General features: G+C 38.2%; 1 protein-coding gene across 5 annotated transcripts in view; it reads right to left on the minus strand.

The window, feature by feature from the left end:
• The window catches only part of MAPKAP1 (MAPK associated protein 1), a 370,977-nt gene that overhangs the window by 37,065 nt on the left and 313,762 nt on the right, over positions 1-20,150 (minus strand). For 4 of the 5 annotated variants that reach the window (XM_001365912.4, XM_056812154.1, XM_056812155.1 and 1 more), the window contains one exon: positions 8,134-8,271. In XM_001365912.4, the coding sequence (XP_001365949.1) occupies positions 8,134-8,271 (138 nt within the window). Of the gene's footprint in view, positions 1-8,133; positions 8,272-17,573; positions 17,693-20,150 lie in introns of those variants that run through there. The other variant, XM_007474656.3, reaches the window with a different exon arrangement.

Consider the following 20,150-nt stretch of genomic DNA (forward strand, 5'->3'; position numbering starts at 1 on the left):
AAGTGGGTATGTCTGAACATGTATGAAACATTAAAACTAACATAACCCTTTAAATTCTGCTAAGAGTTTTCTTCACAACCATCCTGGGAGGCAAACAGTGCAAGAATTATTTCCATTTTATGGATAAGGAAGAGAAGGGAAAAATGACTTGTCCAAGATCACAATGGATCCAGGTTCCCGTTCTCTAAAGTCAGTGCTTCCCCCTACTTTGGTTCCTCTCCAGAATCTATGTAAAATACCATCAAACAAAATCTTGACACTGGCTTTACTCATCTCTTGATTTTTCTTAAGTACCAGGTGTTACTATGATACTGGTTTACATCCCCACAATGAAGCTCAGCACACAGACTTTGACCATTCTGGGGCCAGGAATCAGTTTATCACGTACAGCCCTGAAGGTATATCATGTGTGGAAACTTGGTACCAAATTAAAACATCCCCCTCTCGGCTTAAATGAAAGCTACGCCAAGGCATTTCAGCCATCAATTTGGCCACCACTTACAGCCAGTATGAATTCTGCGGGAAAAGCTATTTTCGTGCAGATGTGGAATTCAATGGCAAGCCTGCCTCATGTACTGGCATCAATCAACGTGTTGCCGCCACTGGCAGCTTTCAACAGTAAGGCAGGTTCAAAGGTCATGGGATAAAGAAAAAGCCAAGCTTGGGTTCAGCTCTAATATCTCCTCACTGGAAGTCTTGCAAAAGTACCCCCTCCTGTATTAGCCTGGCTTTCATTAATCTTCTTGCCATCTTCTTTAACTAGCCATGCAGAACCGTTCGATAGCAAGACGTATAATGGGGAAGGCCCTGTGCCTATTACCAGGTTAACATTCTGTTAAGCCCCAGTATAACAATGGAATGGGGACCAAAGAAATCTTCCACGGTGGGGGGTGCAAAGCAGGCAATTCAATTATAACTTGGACATACCTGGTTATTTCTGAACTAAAAAAATGAAGAGGCTTTTGTGTTTAAGCTGGCTTTGCTATGAAAGAAACCTACTGTCCTCCCCCTCAAAAACAATAGTGAGCTTTTCTATATAAAACAAATCAATGTGGACAAATCATTACTCAGTGGCTTTAATTGAATTAGCAAATTAGATCCACTACTTTACTGATCTTGTCAAGTACTTATGAAAAAGAAGATTCACTTTAAGCTGGAGGGCAGGTGGCTTCTTCCAAGGTCCATTCACCCATCTTTCTATCTTAAATCTACCTAGGGCAGCACACATGGATCATCACTATAATCGTAAATAGGATGTTTCCTCAGATGGTACTTAAGAGATAGAATGCTGGCTGTGGGACCAGGAGACACTGTGTGAATTTGAGCAAATCACTTCCCTTCTCTGGGCTCCTGTTTCCTTAACTTTAAAACGGAGATATCAGTCCTTATACTATCTACCTCATAAAGTAGTGTTTATGGGAAAAACATTTTGTAAGGTATGAATGGAAGTTATTAACATTGTTAGAAATGATCTAGTCTAATGCTCTCATTTTATGGGCAAGGAGGCTGAACACCAGAAAAGTTAAAGAATGAGACAAAGGTCAAAGAAATGGTATCAAGGTTGAATTCTGAAGCCAGATTTCCTGTTCAAATCCTGATTTTCTCCATAGCAACAAAATGGTTTCTACAGTCTCCCTGAGGAGATCAAAACTGTTATAAGTAACCCTCATTTCTTTAAAAGCTTCTGTGCTGGTCTGACCACACTGTCTTCTGCCTTGGGCAGGGCTCATGCAGAGTCCTGTTTGGTTATGGGTCCAGACTTTCAGAAGGGTACAAACAAGCTAAAGTGTGCTTCATGAGAAGGTGAGCAGGATATGGCTAATAGGTCATGCCATATGAGGTCCCAATAAAGGAACTGTAGATGTCCAGTATAGGGAAGAGAAGATGTGTTGGTAGGAAAGATTGGCATCTTCATGTATTTGAATGTCTAAACTTGTTTCATTAGGTCTTAAAGGGTCATTCATGGGCAGAAGTTATAGTGAGGCAGACTTTGACTATCTTAGGAGATAGACTATCTTCAGGAAGAACTTCCTAACAATCAGAGAATTAATAGAATGGAGTGCCTCAAGTGGTGGTGAATTTCTTGTCATGGGAAGAGACATTGGCCTCTTTTCACATATATTGCAACATATGTTGAATGTTGAACAGTGGTATCAAACTCACATAGAAACAAGGATTGTACAAAACCATACAATAAGGATCCCTCTTCACTGTATACTAACTTTTAAAATGAAATTTCATCTATTTTGTTATATTTTTCCCCAAACACATTAAAAAAAACCAACCACCCTTGCTTTCTGTATAAGAATCAATTCTAAGACAGTAGAGTAACAATCAGGGTTAAGTGATTTCTCCAGGGTCACATAGCTAGGAAATGTCTGAGGTCAGACTGGAACTCAGGTCCTCCCAATTCCAGGTCTAGTGCTTTATCTACTATGCAACCTAGCTGCTCCCTCTGAAATACATTTTAATCTGGTTCAGGTCACACTCAGGAGTGTTGTGGGCCATAGTCCATTTGTTTGACACTTAGGCTATAAAGGAAAATTTCTGATTCACATGGGTTTGGATTATATGCTTTCTGAAGAACCACTATCTGGTCTTAGTCTGGACCACCCTTTGATCTTCTATACAATGATGGGGCTATACAATAGGCTTTTAAAAAAGTCTCCTTCAAGCTAATATTCTGTATTAGAACAAGATGTCCCAAAAGTCCCTTATGACTCTGACCTTCCATTGTCTAAGGTTCTTTGCAGTTCTAGTACTATATGTTTTAATATTCTATTTCTTGATGTTCTCCTGAGTGCTACTATTTGATGTTCTATCACTTGAAGGACTTGGATTCTTTCAAGCTCCACTGTCTGTGAGTCCTTTCCAGCTCTAAGGTTTCAGATTCTATAAGCACAACAGTCACAAAGGCCCATTTTGAATAGTAGCACAGTTTATAGAGTAAAGAAGCTTTATTCTTGGTCCAAAAACATAACCAGCATTAACAGAATCAGATTTCATTTAAATTACACTATTGCAAGAGAACATAATCATATTATACCTATTATGCTGCTTCCTTAAGATGTTATATTACGTATACTTAATTGAGATACAAGACTCCTTTCAGCTATAAAAATGACAGCTACTTTATTAAGGTTTAAATCTTATTTCTTAATGATAGAATTCTTCCTTTCCGGACTCTAAATTTGCAGAATTTTCTATGATAAAACTAACTCTACTTGATTATAACTAGCCCTTTAAATAGTGCCAGACATATCCAAATGGGGCTTAGTTGAAAGGAAAGGGCACTGGCTTGTAATGTGAAATTATAATACCCCATTTTAAAAAAATCACCAAAAAAAAAAGTGTTGTTTTAAAAAGCACAGAACCTGTGTTGCTGAGAGAGAGAAAGAGAGAAAGAGAGAGAGAGAGAGAGAGAGAGAGAGAGAGAGAGAGAGAGAGAGAGAGAGAGAGAGAGAGAGAGAGACCGATTGACTAATACTTCTATTCACTAACTCAAGCAACTGAGTTTGGGTTTTGGAAAATTATGAAGCACTACCAAAATATATTATGAAGCACTACCAAAATATACTGCATTGACATCTAAGAAACACGAAAATAAGGAAGCAAAGGTCACTAAGCACACTGGATGGATCTACCATGGAGGCTTTAAGGAAAGATAGGGATGAGACCTGCATACCATAAGAGGGTACAGTGCTGCTACAATTTGCATAAGTCAATTTGAAATACACTAACAGGAGAGTAACAGAAATAGGCACTAATAGCCTTATTGCTATTGCCTGTCAATATTTCAAAGACATGTGACTTGGTCAGTATGGGAGGGTCTTCCACCAATGTTAAGGGCTTTTGGAGGCTCAGAGATGTGTCAGAAACAGAATTAGAAGCCAGCTATTCCAGGTTCCCAGTTGGACATTCAATCCATGATGCCACATTGCTACTCTCATTATTTTTAAATAACAATGAAAAAAACCTCAGTGGTCAGGTAAAATCTGAGTTCTAAGAATAATGGTTTCCATTCCCCTGGGTTTATCACTGTGTAGTCCTATCACACACTCCCAGTGTCCTTATCTGGAAAATGAAGGGGAAAGACTAGAAAGATCTCTATGATTCCTACCAATTTTCATAATTTAGGCTTTAAAGGTTCTATGTTCTCAGTTCTCTTTCAATTATTACATCCTATGAGGCTACAAGGGTTGTAAAACCCAAGTGAAAAACTACCATCTCTAATGCTAAAGAGTTTGCTTGTTTAGTCTCAATTCTATTGAAATAGGAAGAATTTATCATCTAGTTTCATGTTTATATGCAAAATTTTAAAAAGTTAAATGCCTATTTTGTTATGAATTTCCAGCCCCTTATTCACCCATGAGGGTTGGACCATAAATCTTCCTTTGGTTAACAAGACCTAATATTGAGAACTTGATGCTAAAGGAGTGAAGGCTGGACAATGGCTACTGATAAAGTATGGCTGCAGGATCTCAGTCTAAGACACAACTGTATGTCATTATGGATTTTGCCTGCGGACTATTCGAAGGGTGAAGTAATAGGATCAAAAGACCTTAGAGATCAACTAGCTTACTATATTTTATAAACAAGGACCCAGGCCCAGAGAGATTAAGTGACTTGGCCAAGGTGAAAGGACAGGGCTGAGATTCTGGCCTTGATGCTCTGACTCCAAACACAGCACCATATACTGTTTCCTTGACCTTTATCTCCAGCCCAATGTTCTCATTTTATAGATGAGGGAATGAAAGTCAAGAGGGAGGAGGTAACTTTATTGCTTTATTTTAAGGCAGCATTTGGACTCTAAATCCACTGTTCTTTTCTCTATCCCAGGCCACAATCATAGAATCTGATTTGGAAAGAACTTGATGGGTCATCTAGTCTAATCCATACTTGATGAGGGATTCCCTGTACAACATCTGTTATGAGCAGATACTAAGCCTTTCTTTAATGAATTCTCATTCTATCTGCCAATCTATCATTCAGAGATCTTTGGAACATGAAACTAATAAAACAAGGGTTGCTTTGTTTACGTTGTCCACCAGAATGATCTGACAACAATTTTCTGGACAAACAATACAGAATGGTTCCTTTAGAAGGTTCTTCAGGTTTTTTTTGTTTCAAATTTTTCCAAACTTGTCATATGACAGACAGAAAAGAGCTTCATCATCCTCTCAATACTAATGCCAGCAAAAATATGGCTATTTCATAAAGAGCTCAGGGAATTTTCACAATTGCTTTATTCTTGTTCTGGCTTCAGCAAGACTAGGAAGCAGCACACTTAGGATGCAAGAGATAAAAACAGGAAAAGAAAATATATTGCAGAACTCAAAAATCTTATCTATTTTCAGCCTGTGTCTTCACAATAATTCATTCAAGGAGGCTCTAAGAATAATTTTTGATGTAAACTCAGCTACGAACATACATCACTGAGCTGATAAGAATCACAGACAAAACTTATGAAATATAGTGAGGTTCATTCTTTTCATGGTGTTAAAATAACTTTTTTCTAAGGTTCAACAGATACAAAAGATAAAAAAGGGTTATCATTAATCCTCAAAAAAGGTCCCATAAATTCATTCAGTGGGGCTGATGATGGTTTGAAGATGAACTTTTTAGATTTATTCTCTGAATTAATTTGATAAAAATACTGGAAGCCATAAAATAAAATAAACCACACAGCACATAATCTGATTGGTTTAAATGTCTTTCTGTTTTGGTGCAGTACAAAATAATTCATTCTGAACCTATTGATTTAAAAACTCCCACCTCATCTAATATAAAACTGTAATGATAGGAGGTAGTATGGTATACTGGATTGAGAAGTGGACTCAGGAATTAGGAAGAATTGAGACCCAAGTTCAAATTCCAGCTTTGATTGCAATTTGTTATGTGACTTTGGGTAAGTCATGACATTTCTTTGGGTGTGATTCCTCATCCTGAGATAACAACAGGGTTAGACTAGATGATGTGTAGGATCTCTTCCAGATTTACTGAATTCTCTAATGCTTTGAGAGATGTGGCATTTCACTGTTGAAAGTGCTCTTCAAGATGACAGAGAGTTTTCATGAGTTCCTGTGGCCAAAAAAACTCTCCTCACGTCCTGGTGGATAACATTGAGCTTCCCAACAACTTGACAGGTTGTCAGTCATTCAATATATGTTCTATTGCTGGATCTATCCTTGAAGGCTATCAAGTGGGGCAGGACTTACTGGTACTTGTTTTCTAATAGCTCAGAAGCACTTTGAAATTCCCCTACATATTAAGATCAATTTACCTAAAATATGAATATACTAAACATGTACTTCTTGGGGCACTGAAATATCTATGATCTCACTTAGTATGGAAAGCTCTTTGCTTATTCTTTCTCTATCACCTCTAACCTTTTTGCCTTAAACTGCTACTAGAAGACCAAATGGGGTAAAATCTAAGTCCAAATCTGGCTGGTTTTATAGAAAAGTAAGAGTCCTCTGCTACAATGTAGCAGAAAAAGATTACTGACCTTGGGATCAGGCAACCTGGGTTTGAAACTTGGTTTTGATTCTTATTCTCTGTGTGACACCAGGGGAAGTAATTTCATATCCCTGAGCCTTGGTTTCCTAATCTGAAAAAGGTGGGGATCAGCAGAGATGAACTCTAAGCATCCTTTCAGACATAAATCCTAGAATCTTAAGTAATTCCATCCCCCCTGGACCTCAGTTTTAGTATCTATAAGATGGAAATAATGCTAACTTAGAAATTCTATTTCAAATAGATATTGTGGGGTAAGTGCTTTGCACAAAGTGACATACTATAGAAATGGGAACTACTACTATTTTTAAATGCTCCAACTGGCTTATTTTAAAACACTTTTAGAAAGTTCTGGCAAGATAGACAAGTATATTTTTAAAAGTTCAACTACAAGAACAAAACTGAGTCACTGGGCTGAACAGGATAGTCAGGTGGCTATCTGCAAGGCTACTTACATTTTCTTATGTTGTCTGAAGAACTGTCATGTATTACAAAGTGGAGGAAGATCTGGGACAAATAGCAAACAGTCTCCGACTCTGACATTTCTTACTTTTCCTTTAGAGGTATAATTTGTTATAACATTCTTTGTCAGGAGGCTACTAGTCCTGGTGTCAGAATGCCTGAGGTCTGAGTTTTGGCCCTACCACTTACTTGTTGGCCTCTTGGTTTCTGTTTCCTTCTCAATAAAATGGCAGTGGACTAGATGTTCTCTAAGGCAATGGACGTGTGTGTGTGCGCACGCGCGTGTGCAAACCAATATGTAGAAGCAGAATTAAGGCTAAAATTTTCATTATTTCAGTCAGACTTATGAAAGTTCTAACCTTGAAAGCACTAGGTACAAATGTCTTAGCATTTAAAAAGTAAAGTTGCAAATATAACTTCTACAAATAGGGTATCTTGCATGTTTATGTACTGCTATTTGAAAAATATATGCCGATACTATTATGACTGGCATAATATTAAAAGCTTTATTGAATTCACAGCAGTTTTTTGTCATGTCTTTTTTCAATCAAACAGTATAACTATTAGGATGTGAAGATCTGTTAAAAAGAGGTCTGCACACCCTTAAAGGTTGGGAACCACTGTTCTTTAGTCCTGATGTTCTTTGTTCTAATTGACTCTCACAGCTTTAACACTCTGCACTTCAAGGTCTAGCTGAGGCTGGAAATTTTTTGTTTTAACTTTCTGAGTTTTAAAGCCTCTGCCAGCTCTAACATTCTGTGATCCTGGAATGGCACTGAAGAGTTTCAGCAAATGGTGTGGCTTCCCACTATTCCCATTATGTAAGGAAGACAAAGACACAACTGACTCCCTAAGACAGAAAAGCAGGAATGAGATGCTCCTGAATAATGAGATAGCAATCTGCACTTACTTAGTGGGTTGGTCTGAAATTCCTAATGAAGTATGCTTAAAGAACATGGGTCTATAAGCTCTTGGCATTATACACATTCTGGTTAGAGGGGAAGAAGTGCTTTGTAACACATTAAACATATACAAAGAAGAAAGGACATGGTGCTCATACATTCTCTTGGCACCCAGCACGCATGTATGCATCCCCACCACCACTACACCCTCCAGCCGAAGAGCAGAAGGATATAAATAAAAGGATTGCCTTACTTGGGCTTTTTTCTTCAGCAAGGTCGCAGGCACACAGCAGGTCAGAATCAATTGAAATGGGCTTCTGCTTAATCCAGAACTTTGTGCTGGCTTTTTGGTTAGTGACAGGGTCTATCTCCACCTTGTCTCCAGAGATACCTTTAAGTCAGAAGAGCAAGAAAAAAACCAATGGCAGCAGACTTTGTGTACAATTTCACAGTAGTCATTTCACATCCTTTATATATTTTAATTAGCATGGTAGTAAAGGTAATAGTTCACATTTATAGAACCAATGGATTGAAATCAGAGGATCTGGGTTCAAATCTCACCTCCACAGAAAGCTAGCTATGTGACCATGGATAAATTGTTTCTCTTTTCAGGGGCAGCTGGGTAGCTCAGTGGATTAAGAGCCAGTCCTAGAGACGGGAGGTCCTAGGTTCAAATCTGGCCTCAGCCACTTCCCAGCTGTGTGACCCTGGGCAAGTCACTTGACCCCCATTGCCTAGCCCTTACCACTCTTCTGCCTTGGAGCCAATACACAGTATTGACTCCAAGACGGAAGGTAAGGGTTTGAAAAAAAAAAGAAAAAGAAAAAAAATTGTTTCTCTTTTCTGGATCTTAGTGACCTCCATTGTAAAATAAAGGGTTGGACAAGATGACCTCTAAGGCCCCTCCAGGCTTGAATATTCTATTCCTAGTTCTCCAGTTCCTAACAGGGCTGATAGACAATGATTCTACAGGCCTTCCATTTATGGGGCCTGGATTTCTGACATGAGGCATTGAAAACATTGTTTATTTGTTATGTTGCCTTAGATATAGCACTAGTTGTAAAACACCTGGGAATAATTTGTAACAGAGCCTTTAAGGACAGAAGTGAAAAATGTTAATATTCCCCCTTTAGAATTAATTTCTAAAGCTGTAAAAGGCAGATTATACAGCAATTGGGGATTAAAGAAAGAAGGGGAAATGTGCACACTAGGGCTACAAAGCATCCTGAGATAATCACTAAAATTTATAATAATTATTCTTCCAGTATCACAAAGGAATATATACTCAGAATAAAATATATGACCTATGGCAAGCTTTCTCTTTTTCTCACTCATTGAAAATTAAAGGATTTGTCTGTTGGCAGAATGAGACAAAACCTTCAATGTACCTTCCCGAGTGGGACCCAGATGGAGCCTTAAAGTAATTGCATTTTTAGGTCAGAGGGTAAAGGTCAAGGTCAGTGTGAAGAAAAAAAGGTAGAAGTAATTAAAATAATAAAATGGGCATGCTGCAGCACAAAAGACAAATCACATCAGCCTATTTCACACGAAGGCTTTTGTTTGTAACACTTTAGAAGTCTAGGCGGGTCTAGAGTGAAGTGTGAGGAAACTTCATTCTCAACAATGAATCTAGTGGGAATGAATAAGAATGGCTTAATTAAAAAATCAACCATCTTCTGACAGCAAATTTAGCCTAATACAAGTGAATATTGAAGATTCATATTCATACATTTCTATCTTCTTTTGTTATAAGCACCAAACTATTTATCACTAGTCAAAGGCAGAAGACTTTCACCTGAAGAATTATAATAAAAGTGACTCCTGTATTTTCTTTTCAATAAACAACACACTAATGGGTTAATGGCTGCTTAACCCTGGCCATTACTGTGGGGGGCTCCAGCAAAGATGATCTATCAGGATTTCTAAATTAATTAGTCAAAAGCCAGGATTTGCCATTAGACCTATTTTGGATATGTTATATTTTAATTAGGCAGAACATCATGAGTGCAAATGATTCAAGAAGGGAAGGCCTCAATTTCAAGAGAGTAAAAATGGATTGGAAGGAGAAACCATTACTTTTCACTTCAAGTAGATGGCAAGTCCTCAGTTTTCCTTTTTCTTCTAATTTGGCTATTGATTGCTTAAGATCTGCACTTTTTGCTGTGGTTCCCAGAAAGAAAAGTATTTGAGCTCAGCATGTTGATTGTGAGTTTTTTTATTTTGAGATTTACAAAAGTGATGATATACAAAGCACTACAAAAATAAATATGTGTGTACATAGATACACACATGTATCTATATACACATAAAACATATATCTTATGAGGAAATAAATCTTCTGTCCTGTGTTCCTTTCTTGGGGTTATGGGGAAGGCAAAGGAGAAAGAAAAAAATGATCAGTGGGGATGTGTTTTAAAATTTTTGTCCTATGGCCCTGCACCTCCTGAAGCTACAGTCAGTCAATATTGTTAATGTACCTTGTTAATTTGATAGGATTTGTCAGGTAACTCCACTGGAAAATTATATAAACCTGTTCCAGATGAACAGATGATAGTGACATGAATTAAAGTGATAGAACAATAGTAGAATATAAACTAGAAATGACATCCAAAGTGGCTGTTGATTTATTGCCATACTGAGTTTGGTTCTGGGCTTCCATGTATATTAGTGCTACAAATCTGGGTCCATTTAGCAGAGAGATGCTCGTACATACATCACTGGCTCCTGTTCCAAGCCAAGGTCACTCTCCGTTGCATCAATCTTTTCAACAGAGCCTACTTCACAAAGCCTCGAGTTTTCCCAGCCATCTCAGATGTACCACATTCTCCTTCTCTTTCATCTTTCTTTTATCATGTAAAGTACACTTTAACTTCTATTATTTTTATCTGCAAATTGTTACTGTAGAGTTCATCCATTATGTTCCATATCGCAGTATCAACTGCCTTAGCTCCCACACCAGCACATGAATTCCTTCCCCAATGATGCCCCTTTGCAGCATTATTCTAGTAATCGTAACAACAACAATAATAATATATTTGAGGTTGAACTAGATCATAGCAACATAGGAATTTAAAGGAAAATCAGAGAGATCATCTACCCCTAAGTATTTCATCTTAAAGATCAGAAAAAAAAATGAGGCTAAAGAAATGGTTTGGCTAAGGTTCCACTGGAAGTAAATATTAGGGCTGGGACTTGGGTCCCAGTATTCTTCTTGCAAGACTTTAAACCTATAAATAACATGTATCACATTTCCTGTGCTCTTTCTCCTATACCATGCTGTATTTCCAATATTTCACATTGATGATCATATGCAATCCTTAACAATACTACTAGTTAAGGTATGTTACAAGGAAAAATGTGTCTCATAAACGTGAAAAGTGGGGATCCTATACTTCTGGTCTGCTTACTTTGTACGTGAGTAAACTGTACCCAGAAAGATCAATTGATTTATCTAAGGCCATACAAGTAGTACATGCAGCAGTTGGGATTAAAGCCCATCTATGAACACTGGGTCCACTGTTCTTTCTACGACGTTAAGATACCAAACCCTAGAAGCTGTGAAGAAATAGCTCTCATGTTTTTTCTGAGTGCAAGAGACATGAAAGTATCAGCATGGACACAATGGAATATATTCTTTAAAAACTGAGAGCTGTGCCAGCTTGGTGGTACATGCCTATAATTCCTGCTACAAGGGAGGCAGTAGGTGTGTCTCCTGAGCCCTGGAGCTGTGAACTTCAATGTGTTCAGCTCATCAAGTGTTCAGTACCAAGACTGGCAATAATATGGTAGGTCCCCAGGGTTGGTAGTGGAATATCAGGGGGCCTAAGGTGGGATGAGCTGGGTCCGAGTGGCTGCTATACTTCTAAACTGGGAGAGATAGAGAAAAGGCAGAAAGGCAGGAAGGAGAAAGAAAGAGAGAAACAGAGAGACAGAGACAGACATAGAGAGAGAAAGAGAAAGAAAAAGAGAGGAAGGAAGGAAGGAAGGAAGGAAGGAAGGAAGGAAGGAAGGAAGGAAGGAAGGAAGGAAGACAGTTTGGGTTTTTTTTTAAATAAAATCACAATTTTTCTTCACCAGGTACTTATTTTGCTATTTCAGAATGTTGAATTTTAAGTTTCTGGCTGATTTGTAACCAGCAGCATTCCCTAACATTGAGCTTTAAATTTCCCTGGTCTCCAAGCTCACTATCTAGTGGATAATGAATGACCTGGAAGTATTCAAATACTGTTTAACCACTAATTTAAAAAGGAACACTTGAGGTGAATCCTTTTGTGAAGGCAACTGAACTGGATTCTCTCAGGTCCTTTCTACAGTTATGATGTTCTATGCTTTGTAACTCCTTCTGATTGTAAGGTCTCTCAGATCCCTAACATTCTATGACCTAAGGTACTTTTTGACTTTGCAGACATATAGTTCTATTGTCATCCAGAGACTTATAAAAGTTAGGAATTGGCCTTATTCTGTATTGCCAACTGGAAATGGGAGAGTATTAAACATGAGTACTCTGCCAAAGGTGGGTAAGGAAAGTTTATGGTCCTTCTTGTACTGGACAGGGTCAGCTCCTTCCCTTCTGAACAAGGTAGGCCATTTGTTTCTTGTAACAGCTCTCCTCCCCTAACCATTTATCTTTTAGTGATCTGTCATGACCTTTTCAAGCTCTTACTTGTGACAGCTTCCAGATACAGTGAGTCAAACTTCACTGGAAGCAAAGTATCACACCAACTGTCAAGAATAGAAAACATTGCTCAACACTGTCCTCCATCAGCACCAGTATATAAATCCTTCCTTAATAAGACAACTAAAAATAAGCAACAACAACAAAAAGGGAATCAGAAGCCCATCTTGTTTTCAGAGGAATCTATGTTTTTTTAAAGCTTTTAAAAATTAAATCAAGTGTACATTTAGGTCCTAGGTTTGAATCTTGGTTTCTGCTGCTGCTTGTTGAATATATGACCATGATGCACCTCAATTTCTTCCTCTAAAATTATCCATAAATTATTTCTATCTCTATCCTATATTTACAAAATGTTTTATCATTTACAAAACACTTTAGCAATCTATAACAGATTGAATGCCATCTGAGGGAGGGGGATGGGAAAGGAGGGAAGAAAGGTGAGAATTTGGCTCAAACTTTTAAGAAATGAAGGTTAAAAAATTTTTTTTCCCATGGAATTGAGAAAATCAATTACATATGTATACATACATACATAAAATATATACATATATATTTCATATATATAAAAGCACGTACAAGATTTCACTAGATTCTCACAGCCTTGAGTAACAGGTAGGAAAAAGATATTTACTCTGCTTAAAAAGGATAGGAGCTAGATGGCTCAGAGGATAGAATGCTGGGCCTAGACTCAGAATGACCCAAGTTCAAATCCAGCCATAGACACTTACTAGCTGTGTGACTTTGGGCAAGTCATTTAACCCTTGTTTACCTTAATCTAACTGGAGAAGGAAATGTCAAATCACTTCAGTATCTTTGCTAAGAAAACCCTCTAGGCAGTATGGTCCATGAGGTCATGAAGAGTTGGAAATATCTGAACAACACAAAAAAGTAAGGCTCAGAGAGGGGAATGATGAGACCAAATCACATAGCTAAATGGGAGTAGCATCAGGCCCCCAAACAGAGACTCTGAATCACCATGCCTGGGGCTCTCTCATCACTATTTCAGTTGTTTACTTTAACCAGATTTTCATAAAAACAAAATATGACTAGATTAAACCTGCAATTTTTATGGTATTTGAAACTTCCTCTATTGATGCAGGTCATCTCTTGTTCTTCCAGATAGCCAAAAAGGTGGTCTAGGGTATGTGTCACACAACTGGCATGTGTGAGAGGTAGGACATGAACTCAGGACTTCCTGACTGAGGCTTCTTAGTATATTTGCATCATTTTAAAATGTTTATTAAGGAACTACATGTAAATTCACTGTCCTGGGCACCATCCCAACATTTAAGTGGTCTGTAATATCCCACTATGAATAACCACAATACCTCAAAATTATTTGTGTATAGTGCCTTAGAACTTAACACTTTTTTCACAATGAACCTGAGATAAGTAGTGCTGATATTACAATCCAGTCCTCTTATTTTACAGATGAGGAAAATGAGGATCCAAGAGGATCACTTGTCCAAAGTCTCCTTATAATTGTTGAATCCAGGACTTGTACTCCAAATTTAAGGCTCTTTCTATGCTCTTTCAAACAACAAATTCTGTAAAGCTGAAACCATTAAAAATCATATACCTGAGTATTTTTTTCAAGGTATCTACTAAGGGATAGTGTTTATTCGTTCGGGCATCAAGAACTGAAGTTTTTTCAGCAAGTTTCTATAACTTGCTAGCTTAGCTGACAAAAGCTCCTATATTGTTTAAATTCCTAAAGATTTGTTTTAAAAAATGCTACAATATTTTTATTTTCTGCTTTCTCTAAGTCCTTGAGGACCTGAAAAGGCCAAAGAATCACTAAGCAGCCTAGGACTAGATGGGATTGCTCTTAGTATACTCATCCAAATAATCTAACTAATCAACAGTATATCCACTGTTTTGATATAGGAAAGATTTTTGCAAACTATCTGAATTTCTACTGCTGATCAAATGTCTCCAAAATAAATGGAGAACTGAACCATATGAAAATTCTACTGGAAGGCTTCCTGAAAGCAGAGATAATTGTTTATTGCCAAGGTATGAAATTTATGCTTCTAAATTTTAAATGTGACACTGGTATTTCTCTACTTTCTTGACAGTAGACAAGTAGTTGAGTTTTCAAGTGGTCCTTTATCCCCCTGAACTGCCTGTTGGGCAAGTTATAGAGGGAATTCATCTTTCAGGATAAAGGGATAATGGAAAATGTAAGAGATAAATAAATGAAAAATCTTTTATTAAGTACTATGTGCCATGTACTGTGCTAAGTGCTCAGAATTCAAAAGCCTTACTGTCCCTACTTTCAAGAGAGTTCACACTGTTCAGCTCTAGGATGGAAAGGTGTGGCAGTGCTAAGGGTTTAGAGCAGTGGCAAAACCTAGGGATCCTTCAGGAGCACTGATGGGTAGGATGTCAGTGCCTAGAGATCTGGAGGACACAATAGCAGGGCCACTGACAAGGTTGAGAGATCTTCCATCCTGCCACAATGACTGTATTCAGTGCTATTTGCTCGTCCACGCACTGTGAGGCTCCAGGCCCACTGTGCAGAGATAATGGTCTGTCACAGGATCTCTTTAAGTTCTGCCTTTCACTGTCTAACATTCTATGTCCTATGGATACTTCCAGTTCTAAAATGTTATATTCATATTAACATGTATTACATTTTCTTCCAATCATTAGATCCTATGATTCTATGACTTTTGGTCCCAGAATAAATCCCCAAAGTTTCTTCCACTCTAAAGAGCAAACCACTCTGGCTCTGGGGTAAGTGTTTTTGAGGAGAGCAGGAGTCAATATGAACTAGATTCCCTTTTCATTATGAGACAGAATCTCTGAGACAGGAAATGTGTTGCCCTGTACTAGGTGATGAGGAAAAGAGTGACCTGAAATGCAGAAGCCACTTAGCTTATGCCAGTGACAAGGTGCATTTCCATAGGATGATAAATTACAAGGCAAAGCAACTCATGAGGGAAAACCCTCTTTCTTCCGCAAGTATTTTCTTGGTATGCAGAAGACCATGAGGGACCTTAGAGGAGTCTTGCTGGAATATGTATAGTTAGTTATTGCTCTTGGATCTCATAACCTGCAGCAAGAACATTTTGGGGTGGGGGGTGGGGGGGTTCCGCAAATCTGGAACAGTTGGGCATGAACTCTTTGTCATGGAGACAAGAGGTTATTCATGGCAGCTTCAGACCTAGAATGTCTGGGGATGACCCAATATTCACATCACAGAGAGCCATCCTATATGAGGGTAAGAGTATGAAGCCTACTCTCCTAGAATACTTGGATAATTCTGCCATTTAAGTTTTTGTCCTAACAAAACTCCTTTCCCATCCAGAAGGAACAGGGTACCGAAGAAAACATGTAGGACTCTGAACCAGTAGACAGAAGTTGGCCAGGAACCATGTCATAATTCTAAACAGTTTTTAAAAATTAATTTGGGGGTGGGAGGTGGGCTGTGCAAAGGCAGGAGAGAAGAGTGCTAAATTAACACGATATAATTGGAAAGGTATATGGGGGTCAGACTGGGGGAGAGGTTTAAATGCCAGAAATGAAAGCTTCATTTTCCCCTTGACAGAATAAGAAGCCATGGAAAATTATTCAACTATATGGTACATAATACCAATTTTGTATAAAATACTGAACTAGGCACTGAAAGAGATATATGGTTACTTCCCTCATGGAGTTTAGTCTAGCAAGGTGGTGTGTGTGTGTGTGTGTGTGTGTGTGTGTGTGTGTGTGTGTGTGTGTGTGTACGTATATATATATATTTTATATAAGGGGCAAGGTATGTATATACCCCCCCAATATAAAATAAAATACAAATATACAAAGGAGATGAAACCACATGCTATAGGAAGAAGAGGGGACGGCCAATCCCCAAGAGGATGGGATCAAGAAATGCTTCCTGGAGAAGACATCTAAATTGGGTTTTAAGGGATGAATAAGAATTTGCCCCATTTGGAGGCATTCTAGGCACAGGAAATGTGGGCGCAAAGACAAAGGGTTGAAAAAAGAGGGTCACTATGGGGAAGTCCAATAGCCCAGTGTAGTTGGAGAATAAAGTAAATGGTGAGGTATAGTCAATCAATATACATTTACTATGTGTCTATATAATGTGCCACCAGTCACTATATGAGATTAGGTTAAAAAAAAAACAAAAAGAGGCAGGTACTGTCAAATTAGGGAGATCCTTGAATGCCAGGTTATGAAGCCTAAACTTTGTTTGGGAAGCATTAGAGAGCCACTGAAGGATTTTGAGCAGAGAAGTAAAATGACTAGATCAATATAAAAGGAAAATAAGGCTAGCAATGTTATAAAGTATAGATTCTAGGAGGAAGACTTTAGAGGAAAGACCTGCAAAGAGCTTACAAGATTAGAATATGTAGTTATAAAAAGTTCAACAAGAATGGTGGCAGTGGGAGTAGAGAAGAAGGGATGGATGCATGAACTCTTGTCCAAATGGCATCCACAAGACTTGTTAAAAGATTGGTTTAATGGCTGGAAGAGATAGTAAGTCTATTTCTAACTCAATCACTCTTGATATCCCTTGCAATTCCTAGAGTTTTTCTTGGATCTCCAAATAGCATTTGTGAACAAGACTCAGTTAATGGTGAATAAAGTGAGTGAAGGACCAAGATTAAAATCTTTACTGCTGTTTCCTTTAAAAACAGAGGTCTAGCTATGAAATGATAGTCTATCAGAAGTTCAGCATAGTGGGATGTAAAGATTATCAGGCTTGGTGCTGAAAACCCTGCATCTCAATCTTGGCTTTATCACTTAAAAATTGAGTGACACTAGGGAAGTCCCTTTCCCTACTCCAGGTTTTATTTTCCTCATCTGTAAAGTGAGGGATTAGGAGCAAATGACTTCTATGGTCCCTTTTAGCTGGGAAATCTTTCTAAATGACACTGAGTTATAATGGCCTTCAGGAGCAGGCGGATCCCAGCTTACAAATGTGATATCTTTTGTGTTAATAACTCAGAGTGGTTTTGGCAAACCCTGAAGACAGGATACTCTTAGAGCCTCATACAGACACTCACCACTTAGAAGATGATGCCACAGGTGTCGAAAGTGAAATATCTTGTTCTGACTGACACAGGACAGACGGAGAGAGGAGACCATTCATTCATCAGTGTCAGGAGAGATTTGAAGAACCTGCCTAGTCAGTTGAAATAAACTAAATTATTTACTGTTCTCAGAATCCAGTGTAGTTCATTTCATCGCTCATAAAGTGTGTTTTTCTGGGCTCTTCTTTGTGTAAGATTGCATTTCAATGTACAGAAATGTCTGGACTAGAGTGAGCCCTTAAATTTTAAAGTCCAAATAAAGGAGGTTCCCTCATAAGGAGAGACATAGTGATTTTTATAGTTCTTACAAATAAGGAAACATCAATTTCCTAAATATGCAGGGATACATATCAATATATTTCATCTGAATTTCAGAAGATTTCTGGTAATGCTCTTACATCTGTTTCTCTTTTCCTCAGTTCCACTGCCACCACCCTAGCACAGGCTCTGACTAAAACACTATTCTAACAAGTCTTTCCATCTGCTCTTTCTACCAATCCATTCTTTCTTTAATTTAACTCATACCTCTGTCTTAGTATCAGTTCTAAGATAGGAGAATAACAACTGAGGTTAAGTGACTTGCCCACAGTCACACAGCTAGGAAGTGCCTGACATCAGATTTGAATCCAGGTTCTCTCAACTCTAGGCCTTGTGTTTTATCCACTGTGCTACCTAGTTCTCTTCATTATTCCCTATCAATCCATTCTTCAAAAAAAATTTTAGACTGACTCTTTCTTAGTCAAAGATTTAAGTTGTAACTTGTTGGCTTTAAATCCTTCAGTGAATTCCCAGGGCCTACCAAGTAAAGGTCAAACACTGGCATTCAAGGACTCCCATGATTCAGCGCCACCTTACCTTTCAAGTTTTCTTTCACATTACTTGCCTCTATTTAGACTGTGTTCCAGCCAAATTGTACCACCCTCTATCTAATATACTTGCCATTTGGTCTTCCACCTGCATAGCCATTTGATGTTGTTCCCCTTTGGCCAGAGTGGATTCTCTACCTGATGAAACCCTGTCCATCTCTGAAAATCCAGTTTCAGTGCTGCCCCTGGCTTTCATATAGCATTTTGTTTTGTAACTCTCTCATCTACTGTGCATTATAGCTCTCTGTGTATATGCCATGTCCTTTTAACAGGTTATGAATCCCAGGCAGGGAGGGATGATGTCTAATCTAAACTTTGTATCTCCCCATCACATCAAGTAGAAGACAGATCCTTAATAAATGTTTGTTAAATTGAACTCAAATTGAATTGGACTTCCTCAGGGCTGATAAGGGTTCAATTCTGACTCTAGAGACAACTCTTGAATTTCATCATAGAAGCAAATAATCTGGAAATGCTTCCTTAATTTAGAAAGCCCCTTAGAAACACAAGCTCCTCCCCTACCCAATTATTTATTAATTAGATGTGTATCAATTATATTTGTGCATGAAAATTGAACAGGACTATTTAATGAGAGATTTTCTTTCTCTCCTGCCCTTATAATTGGTTATAGGAATTAAACTATAGAAATCTGTAATTCCAGTGCTAGAAGGCAGAGGCCAGGTAGCTCAAAACAAACAAACAGGAATTTCCTTCAATATTCAACAAATAATTATTTAGCCTCCACTTCAACACCTCTTGTGATGGGGAACTCGCTGCTTATTGAAGCAGCCTATTTCATTCTGGGATAACTCTTGACTATTCATACATTTTTCCTTATACTAGCTTAAATATGCCTTCCTGTAACCTTCTTCTATTGCTATTAGTTTTTCTTAGTTTCTTCCCATCCTTAGGGCTGTAAGACTGCATACAGAATTGAATGGATATTCTTCTAGCCTTTGGGACAGATATGAGGACCCATCAATCTCAAGGGAGAAAATAAATCACAGTCATTGGAAATTCTTCCTGGATAGCTAGGCAGAATTAAAGGTTGCTATGGTGGAGAAGGGGTAGTGGGAAGAAGAAAGACTGGGGATAGATGCATGGTTTATCCCTCCTAGAAACAAGATGATCAACTCTATAGTACTAAGTCTAAACCATTAATTTTCTGTCTGGAGTCTTTATTCTCTCCCTTGGCAGTGGGGGTGATATTCTTGGTTCTTGTCTCAATAATTTTGCATACTCTATGTACTGTATATTTTCTATGGTTTCATCCTTTCACTGTGGCTAGGCAAATGTAAAAATCTATCTTTGGATCAAGGAAAGCTGGGCAGCAATGTCACAGGGGTGCAGGAATAAACATAGAGAAGGGCTTGTTGGTCATTATTATTGAGTTCAAAAAAGCAAGAAGGAAAAGAGAACCAGGTAGCCTTTGTCTTGTTCTCATGCCTTCTTTTCCCTAAGACAGCTTTGTTTAGGGGCATTAATATGATATAGTTGGAGGTTTTCCCTGTGCCAATTAAAGCACTGTGGCACTGGGACCAGGCAAGAAAGAATGGTTAGAGCCTCTACTTGAAACTCTCCAGAGAGGGGAACGCATTATCAGCTGAGTAACCTATTCTACTATTGGGCAACTATAAAAGGTAGTAAATATTTTCTTATATTGGGACCAAATTTCTCTGCAACT

Source organism: Monodelphis domestica, chromosome 1 (genome assembly GCF_027887165.1).
Source record: "Monodelphis domestica isolate mMonDom1 chromosome 1, mMonDom1.pri, whole genome shotgun sequence".
NCBI lineage: Eukaryota > Metazoa > Chordata > Mammalia > Didelphimorphia > Didelphidae > Monodelphis > Monodelphis domestica.